Here is a 17,609-nt window from a genome sequence, read left to right on the forward strand (position 1 = left end):
ACTTAACCACAGATAAAAAGAATCAAATTTCACAGACTTATACATTCAGCCACCAGGTTTGTCGCTTAAGTACTCTGTATTAGCACACTATTTAATAAAGATTTTTGTTAAATAACTAATTTGGGTCACTTAATAACTAAAGGCATATCTACTGAAAAATATGGTTAACAGAAACTCTCACCATGAAAGAACTCCAACCTTGCAAACAAGTACCGTGTTTTCCCCAAAATAAGACCCTGTCTTATATTTTTTTTGAACCCTGAAATGGCCTTATTGCCATGTGCTCAAAAGTCTGATTGGGCTTATTATCAGGGGATGTCTTATTTTGGGGAAAACAGGGTAGGTTTAAATTCCAGTACTCAAACAAGTGGAAAGAAGAGGCTTTTTGTGAGATCACTAAGAATTAGTACAGGTGTAGCCCTCAATTTACAACCACAATTGAGCCCAAAATTTATATTGCTAAGTGAGAAATTTGTTAAGTGATTTTTGCCCCATTTTATAACTTTTCTCACAATTGTTAAGTGAATCACTGAAGTTCTTAAATTAGTAACACGGTTGTTAAGTGAATCTGGCTTCCCCATTGACTTTGCTTGTCAGAAAGTCGCAAAAGGGGATCATGTAACTCCGGGACACTACAACCGTCATAAATGTGAGTCAGTTGTCAAGCATCCAAATGCAAATCATGTGACCATGATTGCTGCAACAGTCATAAGTGTGAAAAATGGCCATAAGTTACTTCTTTCAGTGCCATTGTTAACTTTGAATGGTCACTAAATGGCTTGGGACCAGGTTATCTGAGGACCATCTCTTGCTAGTCACATCTACTGTCCCTTAAGGAGATACATCTGGGGGGACCCAGAAGAAGGACCTTCTCCGTGGTGGCTCCCTCTCTCTGGAACATCATCTCCCCCTTCCCTCCCAGAGATTAGACTGGCCCTCACTCTAACACTCTTTTGGAAGGCCCTGAGGCCGTGGTTCTACTAGCAAGCCTGGGGAACCCAAAGTGGGATGGAGCCCATTAAATGGCTAGTATGAATGTGTGTTGTCACTGAGGTGAGGTGGTGGGAGTTCATTTATATTGTGTTTTTATGTCTTTGTAAGCTGCCTTGAGTCACCATGTGTGAGCAGGAAGCAATATAAGCTTTCTAAATAAAAATAAAATAAAAATAAATTAAGGTTTATAAGTCAAGGACTACCTGTAGACTGTACATCTACTTTTTAAAAATTGTACTTACCGTATTTTTAGGAGTATAAGACACAGTTCCCCCCCTAAAAGAGGGTGGAAATGTTGGTGTATCTTATACACCGAATACAGCCATTTTTGGCCTCCCGAAGCCCAGCTCTGCTTATCCCATTTTTGCAAAAAATGGACCCGTTTTTCGCAAACATGGGGTATGCAGAGGGTTTGGGAGGCCTGCAGAGTGCTCCTGGGGGCCGGGGAGGGCAAAAACTTTTTTTTCCTTATTTACCTCTTCGAAATCTTGGTGCATCTTATACACTATTGCATCTTATAGTCCGAAAAATACGATATTTGCCTTTCACTCTGATTTTCCTGCTTAAACATTCCTTAAGCTTCTCCTATCTAGTGACAAAGACCTTCCTACAGTATCTCAGCTGCTAAGCTTTGAGTTTAAGTGATCAGTAGAGCTGAAATTGCTCTCCTAGTCTAACCTGGAAAGGCAGCCTGTAAAGCTCCCTTGTCTGCTGAGAACATTAGCTGCTTTTCCCTCCTGTCCCTATTAGGGAGACTCAGAGTGTGCGAGAGAGGTGCTGTCAATGGCTGACTGCTTCGGTATTGATGGTGTGTAGTCGTGACTGTTCCAGCAGCAGAAGATTCAGCACACTCTGTTGGGCAGCTTCTCCCCAGCCGGCGTTTTCAGCCACATTAATTGAGCCTGAACTGCCAGACAGAGACCATATGCTGTGGTCACCTCCATGCTCCAAGAATCTCCTTCTGCAGCTTGAAATAAGCCACAAGGAAGCAAGCCACAATGGCAGAGAAAGGCAACGACTATAGTAATGGTAGGAAAGTACTAATCATGCAGAGCAGAAGTCAGAGAAAGAGAAAGGTTTTTTTTTTTTTAATGTACAGGTAGTCCTTGACTTACAACGTCAATTGAGCCCAAAATTTATTTTGCTAAGAGAGACATTTGTTAAGTGAGTTTTGACCCATTTTACGACCTTTCTTGCCACAATTGTTGAGTGAATGACTGCAGTCGTAAAGTTAGTGACACAGTTGTTTAAGTGAATCTGGTTTCCCCATTGACCTTGCTTGTTAGGAAGTCGCAAAAGGGGATCACATGATCCCGGGACACTGCAACTGTCATAAATGTGAGTCTGTCACCAACGGTCTGAATTTTGATCATGGGACCATCGGGATGCTACAACCGTCTTAAGTGTGAAAAAGGTCATAAGTCACTTTTTTCAGTGATGTTGTAACTTTGAATGGTCACTAAAGGAACTGTTGCAGGTGGAGAACTATCTGTATTTACAAAGGTTAACATAAACTAAAAGTGATAAAAAGATATGTAGAAAGGAAGCTAAGTATGCAAACCAGGATGGTACGATTTATTGATCTTGGCAATGTGCCTTTGTGTGCATGCAGGCAGACATATTTCATATTGTGCATGCATTTCTAACAGGGGTTTATTATCTGGAAACCTTCTATGCATCCAAAACAAATCTACAATAAGGCCTCCCCCAACCCTCCAGAATGGGGAGAGTCCAACTCCCATCATCCTCAGCATTTCTGCTTGCTTCTCTGTGAATCTCTTATGGCTCTCCCAAACTGCTCTGTTGATTTCATGTGCGAAGGCTAAGACCAGATATCTAATACCAAGTTGTAACAAGTATTTAATATTTTATTAGCTCATTCATATTTTACTTTATTTATTGAAATATTATTCTTGAATAACCCCCCAGCTCTTTTATATGATGATTACAGGGCAGTAATTTGTCTTGGTTTTGAATGGAGAAAAACTCTTGGGCTTTATGTTATGCTTGGCAGCATATTTTATCGCCTTTACCATTCAGACATATTTTTCGATGCTTTCAAGTAAGGCAGAATGCAAAAAGATCAGAAATATATGGCTCCCTTCTCTTCCCTCTCCTCCCAAGTAAAGTCAGAAATGGGGATTGTGTGACATTTTATTAATCTGCATTATTTATTTCTTGAGATTTTTGAATAAACATCTTGAGAAATATATACTGTATATATGTTATGTTATGATATGATATGATATGATATGATATGATATGATATGATATGATATGATATATATTAGACTCCAGACCCCCTAAGATCTCTGAATGCAATTGCAGTTGAGCTGCTCTATAGTCAAGACAATAGTTGCTGGATTAAGAAGAAGAGAAGACACTAATAGACACATCAAGATTTGAATCTGAAAGTCTGGACAGTCTACATGTAGCTACAAATAGACTAAGTCCAACCTCTCCTGAATTTCATTAACTTTTACCTAGCACCAAAATAGTGCTAATGATTAGTTGAATATATTTGTGTGCATAGGCATGAGCAATAAATCAATTTACTTGGAACTTTACATGTTGGCCTGGTCTTTCATGCCTGACATGTCCCCACAGTCACATGATCGCAATTCAAGTGCTTGGCAACTGACTTTATGAGACACACAGAATCCCCCTGTCACCTAATTACTATTTGCAACTTTCATTGTTAGCTTCTGACCAACAAAATCAATGGGGAAGCTAACAGGATGGCACAAATGGCAATCATGTGACATCATTCCTAACAACCTTGCAGGATTCGCTTAATGACAGCAACCAGTAGTGGTGCAACTGCTGTCATAAGTCAATGTGATCATTGTTAAGTGATGAGTACCTGTATAGATATTCCCATCTCAGTACCAGTCCAAATTATGAATGATAATATCTGCATTGTATCCAGTCTGTTTGTTTGCCTACATGGCCCAGATTGTCTACTCGACTGGCCCCTCGGAATCTCAAGCTGGAATTCCTCCAAACTTCTCTCATTTAAAAACCTTGGAACCAAAATCTGAATTTCCTATTCACTGCATTCCAAGCCATTCCCCTCAAATATGTTATGAATGACATGACAACCATTAGTTCTTTCAAGAGACATCATGTAACTAGCAGGGAATTGCACAGTTGGCCTGATTGGGAATAAGACATTGGTTTTAGTACAGTTATTGTGAGAAGATATTCTAGTTGTCTTCATACGATATGCTTCATCAGATTACACATAGGCTTAGCAGATGCATTGAAATAACATGTTAATATTTTATTACTGTACATCACATCAGTGTATTATGATTCCTTATATTATATCTGCCCATCAATGGGTTAATTTCAGTGGTGGGTTGCCCCCGGTTCGGACCAGTTCGCAAGAACCGGTAGTAAAACTGGCGGGAGGCTCCACCCATTGACCTGGACGTCATAGAAGTTGATTTGCGCATGCGCAGAAGAACGCGCGCGGGTGTGAACAAAGCATGCAGGCGCAATGCGAAACGGTAGTAAAGGTAAGTAGAACCCACCCCTACTTAATTTTTAACTAGGTTAAGTGTTTTGGGTAAATGAATCCAGTCTGTACAGAGCTGGATACCACAAGTTGCTATATAGAAAATGAAAACTTCCATTACATGGGGGAAAAAAACCACTTATACTTTGTTAATATTAAGTCTATCTGTCGATTTCTGTTTTCCAATGTTTATCTCACACAGATGAAAGAAGCTACAGGAAATCCTCAATTTACGACCACAATGAGCCCAAAATTTATGTTGCTAAGTGAGAAATTTATTAAGTGAATTTTGCCCCATTTTTTGATTTTCTTGGCACATTTGTTAACTGAGTCAATGCAATTGTTAAATTAGTAACACGGTTGTTAAGTGAATCTGGTTTCCCTATTGACTTTGCTTGTCAGAAGGTTGCAAAAGATGATCACATGGCCCTGGGACATTGCAACCGTCAGAAATGTGAATCAGTTTCGAAGCATCCGAATATAAATGATGTGACCATGGGGAAGCTGCAATGGTCATAAGTGTGAAAAATGATCCTAAGTCATTTTTTTTCAGTACTGTTGTAACTTGAAACGGTCACTAAATGAAGTGTTGTAAGTCAAGGACTACTTGTATTTTGACTTTAACTGTTGATTATTTTTTTAAAGGGGGGGGGGGGGCGGCTGTTGCCGCAATGCAATCTAAAACTGTATCCGATAAAATCCCAACTCAGATCCAGAGGTTCTTGCTCACTTCACCCAAGTAAACTGGTCCACAGTGAAAAGATGACCCACATTTTCCTCCTCCCCAAGCCTTTTCTTCCCCCTGTCTTTTATGATCTTCCCTGATGAATAAGATTGTAAATTGTCAGTCTGACTGAATAAATGAAGGCATCGCCCTTAAGTTTTCCTCTCTGTTGCTTTTTATGAGAAAATAGAATCTCGCTCACCACAGCCGCAGTTTTCAACTACCACTAGATTTCTGCTTGAACTTTTATTCAGAAAAGAAAAGAAAAGGATGAAACCCCAAATATACACAACACGAGGGATTTTTTTTGTGTGTGTGTATCATGGTTCTCTTCTTCTTGGAGGGGGCTAAAGTCTGTCCATTGGTTGTATTGTGTGTTGAATGGGACACAGCACTTATATTCTGCTTGCAATTAACTAGGTAGGTTTGCAATTCTTAGCCATCAAAAGAGACCTGCAATCCCCTTTCTCCGCTTGATAGGAATAACAGTTTCCCTCCCTGCTGCAATTATTATTTATTTAATTCCAGTCAATGACCAGCAGAATAAAAAAAGATCAAACCTCCTTTATTTTTCCTCTCTCTGTTCCATCTGTTATAATCTTTATAACCTCTTATAGACATGCTTAATTTCTTCCCCTCAAACACTCACTTTGTCTATGTCATAAGAGGGTCAACCAATTAATCCTCATTGCTACTACCTCAAAGACTCCACTATTAAAAACTGAGACATCTAGAAATTTAATTTCTTCCCCTTCCTCTTATTCTCATATAGGCCAAGGCAGGCATGCATCCCTTCACCAAGTTGCCCTATTCTGGCCCATGCTGAAGCTTTCGAAGCTATGCGAAAGCTGAGCCGAAGCTCAACAAGATTCCCTGGTGAAAAGACTCATAGTAATTGCAACAGTAAATTGGCATGATCCTTATTTGGCTAATAAATACTTTATTTGCACGTGCAAAGTCAATGGGAAGCAGTCTTCCCTTGGTAATGAGATTTTAAGGCAATTAATCTTGAGGAAAGGGAATTTACTGCTCATCCTGCCGTGCGGCCGACTGCCGCTGCTCCACCAGGAACCATAAAGGCCCTATTTGCATCTCATTAAAGAGAAGAAGGTGAGACAAAGGAAGCTCCCTGACTTCTCCCTTGCATCCTAAGAGGCAAAGCTGCCTTTTGAGGAAGAAAAAAAAAATGCAGCACCACTCACAGGAGGGATCAAAGACTTCAGCTTTCAGCCAGTCTAATATGAATAAAGGGCAGGGGTAGAATTCAGAGATGAAAAAAAGGCAAAAGAGAGTCTAAATGAGAGCCCAGATTGGCATTTTGCAAGTTCTTTGATATATTTTAGTTCTCTAACTGGTACTCGTGACACTAAATCTGTTCTTCAATATGTTGATGGTCCATTTGCAAATATCTTATTCCAAACCCTGTCTAGCAATAGCACATAGACTTATATACCGCTCCATAGTGCTTTGCAGCCCAGTCTGAGCAGTTTACAGCGTCAGCATATTGGCCCCAACAATCTGGGTCCTCATTTTACCCACCTCGGAAGGATGGAAGGCTGAGTCAACCTTGAGCCTGGTGAGATTCGAACTGCCAAATTGCAGGCAGCCAGCAGTCAACAGAGGTAGCCTACAGTACTGCATTCTAACCACTGCGCCACTGCGGCTCTGTCTACATGGAAAGGGAGGCAGATATTGAGAACAGTCATGGGAGTGCCGTGGTCTGAGAGTTAAATTAGGACCAAGGATACCCAGATTCAAAATTCAGCTTAGCCATGAAACTCATTGGGTGACTTGGAGCTATATATAATCTCTATAGCCTAAACTACTTTTCTCACTTTGGGGGAGAATAAAAAGGGGGAGGGGTGCCTTGAGTTTTATCCAGAAAGGCAACTACAGATAGAGTCATGTCATTAGCATTGTTTAACATCTACATGAAGTTGCTCGGTAAGGTCATTCAACATTTTGGGGTGAGGTATCATTAATATGCTGAAGATACTAAGCTTTATAATTATACCTTGGATTGCCTGAGTATTGCCATGGAGGTTCTGTCTCAGCCCCTTAAGGTTGCGTGGGGGAGGTGGTGAGGCTGGATGGGGAGCAAGAGGCTTAAGTTCAACCCCAAGCAAGGCAGAGTAGCTCTGGGGTTTTGGATCTCCTGGATCCAGGGACCTTCTATCTTTGGTTCTGAATGGACTGGCACAGTGCCATCTAGACTTACAGCTCCTGTTGAATGAGGCAGCCATGGCTGGGACAGCCTTTGCACAATGGTGTGTCAGTTGTGCCCATTCCTGACCCCAGGGCCCCCCACTCACATGTACTTATGGCCGTGTGACCTCCAGACTGGACTATTACTCTTCATTTGGAAGTTTCAACTGATGTAGAAAGCAAAGGCATAGGTAGGCACTGGTGCTGGTTACTCAGTGCATGTGACACCACTGCTTCCCAATTGTCTCTACTTGTCCTACCTGATCCAGCAGGAGAGACCTGCTCTGGGTACCATTGGTTAAAGAATGTTGGCCATTGGCAGACTCTTTTTTCCAGTGGCATTTTGAAACACCATCTCCCTATCTATTCAACAATACAATCACACTTATGATTATCATTGTGTCATCTTCATCATCATTATCATCACTGTTGTCACTCAGTGAAACCATTGTGAGCTAGAATTTGCAAAATCCAAGAGATTGTCAAATGGGAATATATGCACAGTTGATACAGCCAGAACAGGTGGCTGTAGAAATGCCAGCAACAGCATGAAGCTAGTGATACCCAGTGTTGTATAATGATTAGGATAGTTAATAAGGAGTGGTTCTTCATCACAACAAAACATCTTTCCTAGATGATGGGGTGCTTTTCACAACCACATGAATGTGCTTTCATTCAATCTGTGAGCTAGTATATCAGCATATTCTGCACTGCCTTCATTACTAGTATTTTAGTTTAGCAACGAAGTCAGCAATTAGCACTTAACTCAAATTTAATGTGGCACAAATGAAGGAAAGAGATAGGTGAATTTCGCTGGTGTTGTTATTCAACAGGAAAATTTTGATAGATGGCTAAAATCCTGGTCCTGAACCAGCTGTTTTGGGGTATTCCTGCCCAATAAAGGAAGTCTTAGTTGGATGGAAAGATCCTTTCGCCTTCATAAATCAGGTACTGAAGAATATTTTTAATGACCATGAGTGAATGATTTTTTTTTAAATTTGATTTATATGCCGCCCTTCTCCGGAGACTCAGGGCGGCTTACAATGTGCTCAGCAATAGCCTTCATCCTTTTGTATATTTATACAAAGTCAGCTTATTGCCCCCACAACTGGGTCCTCAATTTACCTACCTTAGAAAGGATGGAGCCATGGTGAGATTCGAACCTGCAGTAATTGCAGGCAGCTGGTCTTAATAACCAGCTTAATAACAGGGTGCCTTAGACCACTGTACTACCAAGGCTATTTTGAGGATATAATGTTGGGAGGGCACTTCAAACTCCTTTCAAGAAATGTCTTCTATAAATGACACCAAGATTTTAGGGTAGGAGATGAAATCAGGCCACAGATCAGAAGTTTTGCTCTGTTTAGATTGGATCATAACCAGTGGTGGGATTCAAGTAATTTAACAACCGGTTCTCTGCCCTAATGATTTCTTACAACAACCAGTTTGCCAAACTGCTCAGAAAGTTAACAACCGGTTCTCCTGACGTGGTGCGAACTGGCTGAATTCCACCCCTGATCGTAACTACCATTTCTCAGGTTTGGGGGATAATAACTTCTGTTCATCAGGCCTCAATTGGATTTCACCAGATCTTAATTCCCAATCTTATAAAAATCAGGGATAAATCCCCAGCAGTTGTGAATGAACTGGAGAGAAAGGAGAACAGGAAAAGAGTATGGGGCATGCTGGCACCCCTAACAAATCTAAAGGCTCCCATTGCTTAAGCCACCTTCTCCCACAGATAGGAAACACTTTGCTTACTTTCTCCATGAGCTGCCGTAGTTGCCGGCTGCGCAAGTCTCTTGAGCAGGTGCCCTGAACAGGGATGACTGCTGTGCACAGACATTTGCCATCAGGAGCCTGAGCTGACGTGTAGACCTGCCAACCTTCATCTGGGCTTTGGAAGAGAGTCTGTGGAGAGAAAGAAAGCAGATAACATTGAATATAAAGGTTGCGCAGCTTGCAATCCAAAAGGGTGGCCCTTTGAGTCGGTATTACACTGCTAAACTAGTTGTAGCCTTATCACTTCAAAACAAGATGAAGAGGCTTTAAATTGGCAGTTTGGCAATGTCATAGATGTCCGTGGGACAACAAGCATCGAACAATTTAAGGGTCAACGCATCTGGAATCAGGTATAGGGCTCCCTGCAAATATTACTACTGCTACTACAACTATTCTTACCAATAGGTAAAAGGCAAAAAGATCCTCACAAAGTTGTGATCATGTATCATGAAGTAAATTGGTAGGTAACCACAGCTGACCCAACACATCCAGGAAGATTCTGAATTAATCTAGAGCAGTGTTTCTTAAACTGTTGGTTCTCAGGATTCTTTCCCATTTTTAAAAATCTTAGAAGACCCCAAAAGAGCTTTTGTTTGTATGGGTTATATTTCTCAAAATAATATAATTTTTAATTATAAAGCATTCATAAATATTTATTTCTTGAATCATGCACAAATAACAATAGTAAAACCATTCGATACTAATATACCATATTTTTCACTCCATAAGATGCACTCCCCACCCCCCACCCCAAAAAAAGTGGGTGGAAATGTCTGTGTGTCTTATGGAGCAAATATTGCAGCTACATAACAGTACTGAATCCTGCTGGAGTGCAGGAGTCAATAGACAGAGCTGGCACATGAGAGGATACCTATCTGTGGTCCTCTCAGGCTCCGCCTCCTGCCCTCACTACACTGCTGCTCCACATTCAGCGCTCCATATTCGGCGCTCCATATTCACAGTGAGACGGCGCTCCATATTCATATTTTTTTTCTTGTTTTCCTCCTCTAAACCTAGGTGCGTCTTATAGTGCGAAAAGTACAGTAAATAGAATATTCATAAAATATTTTAACAAATAAATAATAATTGGACAAATGTGCCAGCTTTATCAGCAACAGAGGAAAAAGAGTGAAAATTATATGCACGATTCTTATTTATTGTTTTAATGTTTTATATGGTATTTTAATTGTATGACTGCAAGCCATCTAGAGTCACCTCAGTGAGATGGGCAGCATAGAAGTTTAATAAATAATTTTTTAAAAAACCTGAACAAATCAAGATGCCCTATGTGAGAAAACATCAAGAATCTGGATGAAGATTACTACAAATACGTGGGCACCCTTCAAGATGACAATATCAAGCACACTTGATGTCAAGGTCAGAAGTGAATACACCATGAGAGTGAAAAAGATCTTAAAGTCCAAACTCAGCAGAGAAAATATTATCAAGGCAATTAACACCTGAGCAATTCTAGTCATTAGATACATAGCTGAATTCAAGCAGAACTAAAAGTCCTGGATAGGAAGACCAGAGAAATAATGACAATGAATCATGCTCTTCTTGATCCACGCAGCAATGTGGACAGATCAATTAGCCTAAGAGAGAAGTTAAAACTTTAATCCTCATATTCAGGATTCCTACATATACCAAATAACTTGGACTGGATCTCTGCTGTCACTGATAGGAATGAGAAAGTGATCAAGTGGACTACACATTTCTCTCTAACCATGAGCAGCTTTCCACTATAGTATTCTTTGCGTGTATACATGCTTGTAAACATGTCTTGGAGCTGTCAAAAAGGATGATTGGGGGATGTATGGGATAGCTACAATGTGCATGTTGTATTTAGCATTCAAAATTTGGTGCTGCTCTGTGATAACACGATATGTGTTTATATCCTCTTTGAACAGTGGCATCATCCAGTGGCATCATCCATTACCAATAAAAGGTGCCAAGGTGCTTTTTCCTTCTCTCCTACCCCCCCTGCCCATTTACTTGAAATCAAAGTGGAAGTGACCTTGAATACATTTTAATATCCCATATTCTTGTGCCTAAGAACTCATTTTTTCTCTCTGGAAGATGCATTGCAGAATTCTGAAAAGTGTAGGTATCAAAGAACAAATGCATTTTGCTGACTTTTTGATCAGACCTACCCATAATTACAGTTCCTGAATCAATATGCAACACAGAATGCATTTAGTCTTACAGAGTGACAGCTTTCTCTTCTCCAAAGTGGCTCTCAAAATATACACAGTAAGAAAAAGTACACACAAAAACATGAAGTTTAGGAAGTGGTGGGTGAGTGTGTGTGTGTGTGTGTGTGTGTGTGTGTGTATGTGTGTGTGTGAGAGAGAGAGAGAGAGGGAGGGAGGGAGGGAGGGAGGGAGGGAGAGAGAGAGAGAGAGAGAGAGAGAGAGAGAGAGAGAGAGAGAGAGAGAGAGAGGGAACGAGACCCCATAACAACCTTATATGAAGAATTTCTTTAAAAAAATAATAATTACCAAGCAGACTATTTTGAGTAAATACAATTTTGAATTAAATGAAACCATGTGTACATGATGGAGCCCCTTAGTTAGATGTGTTTTTGTTTATATTTTTGTATAGAACAAGCAACTCAATTTGTTTTGTTTGCTATTAGGTTGTTATTGTTTTATATGGTGAGTAGTTTCAAGTGAAGTGTGCCTGAACTGAATTCAATAGAATGAATGAATGAATGAATGAATGAATGAATGAATGAATGAATGAATGAATGAGCGAGCAAGCAAGCAAGCAAGCAAGCAAGCAAGCAAGAGGACTGTATTATATCCTTTGAATCTCAGTACGGGTCCCTCTGTCTACCTGAAAAGAAAGAGAGTTTATAATTTCTAGATTTTTTTGTTTTAAAATAATCACTGTACTGTCACAATTCTGTGCATCATCGCCTTACTAAGGAGTAAGTGCTGTAGAATGCAGGTCTTTTCATTTCTAAGTTAAATTACTTTGAATTGTCCTGTGAAATTACTTTCTTGGCCTTTAAAGGGCAAACCTTTGTTCCTTTCATAAATAACAATAAAATATTCCCTTCAGGCAGGATACAGGCAATTCAAGGAAATCGGTTGGTTTCTTTTCATGCAGAATATGTACACTTCCTCTCTCACACATTTTTGTCAAAATAGGTGAACGTTATAAATGTCACCGCTTCTTTGCAATGGCTCAACACACTTTACTGATTTATCTTTCTGGGTGCATAAAGCCAGGCTTCAGCATGGTTTCTTGAATGATCTCTATGGCGTGAGCCTTGTCTAGACTGTCAGTTGTTCAAGTCAGGTAGAGAATACAATGGTAAAAAAAAACCCATGATTTCAAATCTGCTTCTAGTGTCTCAGCAGGTGGCAGCATTTGGTTGAACCTCTCTGGTCTCAGAAGCTAAATGGGTTCAGGTCCGTTTAATATTTTGATGAGGGACACCCAGAGAACCCCAGGATTAAATAAAACAATGGCAAATCACTTCTGTTTTGCTGCCAAGTAATTACATGAACATGTCTGTAAAATCAGCAGGAGTCATGCGCAACATGAAAGAAACTACTTTCTATATCTTTGTAATAGTGCAGTCATATCTTACTTTACAGAGCATAATCCTGTAATGGAAAGATAGCTCATCCCAGTCCATTGTACCGAAAAACAAGAGTATAAAAAAGGAAATCATGAACCTCCTTGGAGATGTCTATTGACCTTTCACATCAAGACAAGAGTGTGAGAAGTTGGTTCATTGGTCAAAGGGCCAGTCTTCTATAGTACTGTGAAATACAGGTAGTCCTCGACTTATGACCACAATGGAGCCCAACATTTCTGTTGCTGAGTGAGACAGTTGTTAAATGAGTTTTGCCCCATTTTAGAACTTTTCTTGCCACAGTTGTTAAGTGAATCACTGCAGTTTTTAAATTAGTAACATGGTTGTTAAGTGAATCTGGCTTCCCCATTCACTTTGCTTGTCCGAAGGTCACAAACGGTGATCGATTGATTGATTGATTTTTCATATTTCAATGCCGCCCACTCTCTGAGGCCTTTGGGCGACTTACACCAAAGACAGTATATTAAATAGCATATTGCCCCCAACAATCTGGGTCCTCATTTTATCCACCTCAGAAGGATGGAAGGCTGAGTCAACCTTGAGCCGGTGAGATTTGATCTGCTGATCTGCTGAACTAGCAGTCAGCTGAAGTAGCTGCAGTACTGCACCCTAACCACTGCGCCACCTCGGCTCTTCATAGGTGATAGCATTACCCTGGGACCCTGCAACCGTTATAAAGGTGAGTCAGTTGTCAAGCATCTGAATTGATCACATGACCATGGAGATGCTTCAATGGTCGTTATGTGCGAAAAATTGTCATTAGTTGATTTTTTTCAGTGTCGTTCAAACAATCACTAATTGAACTGTTGTAAATCGAGGACTTCCTAACACGGTGTTGCTAATTTAGATTATAGCAATTATTTCTAAATGTCTACCTGTCCACACATTAGCATGTAGAGAAATATTTCTCTTTCTCTTTCTAATTTTATAAAGGTTTTGGAAAGTACAGTATTCTGTACCCTAGTCTAAGAGTAATTGGAATAAATCTTGCTAACTTCCCCTGACCCCTTAAACATTAATACAGCTATTATACAGTATGTAGAAAGATGAGTTTTGTGATTTCTTTTTAATACATTAAAAATCTGGAGCTTTATATACCCTAAAGAATGTTTAAATATGTAGAATTAAATATATTGAAACTTTTAGAAAGGGTTGAATCGGATTTTAATAGATGAGTTAACAGTTCTTTACGTTGTTGGGATTAAAAATAACATTATTAATCTCTTGTTTGATATTTGTTCTTAGAGATATTCCTATGTAAATAGCTGGAAGTGTAAAAAAAATGAGTGTTTACTGACCCACATGATAGCGATATGTGATCATTTCGTATGATAGCGTATATTAGTTGATTTATGGAAAAATCTTTAAATGTTAAAGATCTTAATGTAATATTGAATTACACAACAAGGCTTTGGGATTTGATTGTTTATCAGGAAGAATTCCTAATAGTTGTATGGAACAGGGGGTGGGGGTGTTACATCATCCCAAAGAATAAGTTGTCTGAAATTTGTGATGTATTTGTTTTTAAAATGGTAATATTTTTTACTAATCAAAAGATAGAGCAATATGTGTTATTATGGCAGAGATTTGCGATTTGTGATATTTTAAGATATTTAGTACTGAATGTATTATGGTATTACAGTAGAGTATTAATAAATCAGTTATTACTGATAAGTATAAATATAAATTCTTTTTATTTCTTTACTTTCTTAACTTGCATGTTTAGATTATTTGTGGTTGTCTGTTTTCTATTTTTCTTAATATTTGTAAGTTTAAAGTTTGTTTTATTTACTGTGCATCCATAAAATAAATACTTGCAATAATAGTAATAATAAAACCATCCAGGACAGGTAGCTCCTCCATCAGAGGAGATGTTATTTCTTTCAGTTTATCTTTCCCAGCTTTGCATCAGTCAATGCCACACATTTCATTCTTGTAAATATTTGCTAGCTGGGTTGAAAACTGAGACAAATTACAGGCTGTTGAGATTGCATGGCTCCTTTTCCGCCTCCATATGAAATTCTGTAATCCAGTGAAGCCTATATTTTTTAAAAAAATATGTGATAATACGTGATAATGGCATTTATCAGTTTATCTTAATTGTCAACTATTGTACTAAACATGATCATTAAACATGCCCTTTTTAAAATTGCTTTCTTTCTTAAAGGCCCATTTAATTTTTACCCATTTAAACTGTGCTTATTATTTATTGTTTACATTCAATTTGTTATACTTATTTTAAGTTCCCCTTTGTTATTCTATTCTATTCTATTCTATTCTATTCTATTCTATTCTATTCTATTCTATTCTATTCTATTCTATTCTATTCTATTCTATTCTATTCTATTCTATTCTACATTCCATTCTTCTATTCTTACCCTATTCCTATCCATTCCATTCCATTATTCTATTCCTTCTATTCCATTCCACTCCAATATTCTATTGATCCATTTCAATCTGTTCCATTCCATTCCAATATTCTATTCTTATCCTAATCCTATTCTATTCCCTTCCATTCAGTGGCAACATTCTGTTCCGTTCCATTTCATTCTATTCCAACATTCCATTCCATTCCATTCCATTCCATTCCATTCCATTTCATTCCAATATTCTATCTATTCTATTCCTTTCCATTTCAACATTTTATTCCTTCTATTCCATTCCATACCAATATTCTCTTCTTATCCTATTCCTACTGCTATCCTGTTCCATTCCATTCCACTCCATTCCATTATAATATTCTATTCATTCCATTGCATTGCATTCCAATCCAATATTCTATTCCATTTCGTTCAATTCCCCTATCCTTTCCTATCCTATCCTATCCTATCCTATCCTATCCTATCCTATCCTATCCTATCCTATCCTATCCTATCCTATCCTACCCTGTCCGACTCCACTTCACTCCATTCCAATCCTATTCTGTTCCCTTCGGTTCAGTTGCAACATTCCATTCCATTCCATTCCATTCCATTCCATTCCATTCCATTCCAATATTCTATTCCAATCCATTCCACTGCCTCCACACCACTGCACTCCACTCCATTCCATGTAGCAATAGCATCAAAGTTTATCTCAGTAGTCTGTCCCATTGACCATGGAATATTTCACTAATGGACATCCTCATCCAACCTTCATCCCCAAATATCTTAGAATGATACAATGTTCTAGAACAGTTTTCCCCAAACCCAAAGGTAGGTGCTGGCTGAAAAATCTGGAAACTGTAGCCCCAATGCATCTGGATGATTCCAATGTGCCAACTGGTGATCTAGAGCAGGGGTCTCCAATCTTGGCAATTTTAAGATTTGTGGACTTCAACTTCCAGAATTCCTCAGGAGTTGAAGTCCACAAGTATTAAAGTTGCCAAGAGACCCCTTTTCTAGAGTGTTGATAATAATAAATGAAATCATCTAGAGATGCTGCCAGAAAATGATCCTCCTCAAAAAAATCTGCAAATGCCCCAAAGAGGATTAATAAATTAAATCTCCTCCTTGATAACATTTTGTTACTAGCTGCCTTCATTCTGTGTCTTGTGAAAATGGAAATTGGTTTCCCCCATAAACTGCAATTTCATATGCAGGCTGAAGGTGCATAATGTGCTTTAGGTGCTAATCATGTCAAACTGTAAATGGTCCATCTCTACCTCATTGACTATGTTCTGAGCTTGATACATTTCAGATTTGAACTATTTTGCAGAATCATTGTCCCCAGCTTTTTGCTCAGGAAGTCTGTTCTTTGTAACAACAGTTCTACCCTTCACTCTTGCTCTTGATTGTAAAGCAGATGACAAATTTGGAAAGCATAAAGTGGAACAATGCTTTTGAACATTGAAGCCCCCTGACATCCTGAATGGGTACAGGATGGTCTGGGTTTATTGTCTCTGAAACATGGCATCCCACTTTTTCCATCCAACCCCTCATCTACAACAAAACAGACCCTGAGGTAACTATCTCCCCCTTTCCTAAACCATACCACTATAATAAAATTCCTGACGTTTGCTCGATTCCCCTTGTAACTATGGAACTGCTATGGCTAATTTTAGTCCCACTTGCTGTAGGCCATGCTGGACCCCTGTGGTGAGTAATGACATGACCTTTTTATTATTTCTCCCTATATTGTGAAGCTTCATCGTTCTTTTTAGCTCTCTTCTCTCTAGGCTCCCAGCATTCTTTTTAATTTCTTAAGGAGGCATCACTGAGAAATGTGGTTGTAAGAGGAAGAGAGACAAGAATCTAGCAGAACAATTCCCCTGTAAACCAGAGAGAGTTGTGGAATCTGAGGAGAAAATTGATATTTTTTAATCCAGCCCTCCATGCATGAAAATGATTTCCTTTTTTGGTTTTAACTCATCAGTAATTTTCCCCAAGTCCTGCTCCTGACAATGTGCAGTATTTTATAGCATAAATCTAAGTGGGATTCAATTATATTTTATATGTTTAATTTAACCAACTATACTGTTTTTAATTCATAATTTATCTGGGGAATTGCAAAAGTCCCTTGAAACGATTCATTGCATTCTTTACTCAGGTTCCTCATTCTTCCTCAAAATGTGTTTGAATGCCATCTTTTATCTAATTTTAATAACTCTCTTTTCAATTATATTATAATAGCCCTAATATTGAATTTGTTAGCTAGTAGAAACCATAGCAAAAATAATTCACATTTCAAAAGATTTTTAAATTTATAGCCTGCTTTTGTTATTCTTACAAATAACTCAAGATGGCCAACATAAACAACTATTTCCCTCCTCCTATTTTCCTCATAAAAGGTGAGGT

The 17,609-nt window shown here is 38.9% G+C and overlaps 1 protein-coding gene across 6 annotated transcripts in view; it reads right to left on the reverse strand.

The window, feature by feature from the left end:
• Positions 1-17,609, reverse strand: part of OLFM2 (olfactomedin 2) — a 245,883-nt gene that overhangs the window by 82,394 nt on the left and 145,880 nt on the right. For all 6 annotated transcript variants that reach the window (XM_087886655.1, XM_034419343.3, XM_034419341.3 and 3 more), the window contains exon 2: positions 9,204-9,353. In XM_087886655.1, the coding sequence (XP_087742781.1) occupies positions 9,204-9,353 (150 nt within the window). The remainder of the gene's footprint in view (positions 1-9,203; positions 9,354-17,609) is intronic.

Source organism: Pantherophis guttatus, chromosome 2, assembly GCF_059756535.1.
Source record: "Pantherophis guttatus breed Tessera chromosome 2, ASM5975653v1, whole genome shotgun sequence".
Lineage (NCBI taxonomy): Eukaryota > Metazoa > Chordata > Lepidosauria > Squamata > Colubridae > Pantherophis > Pantherophis guttatus.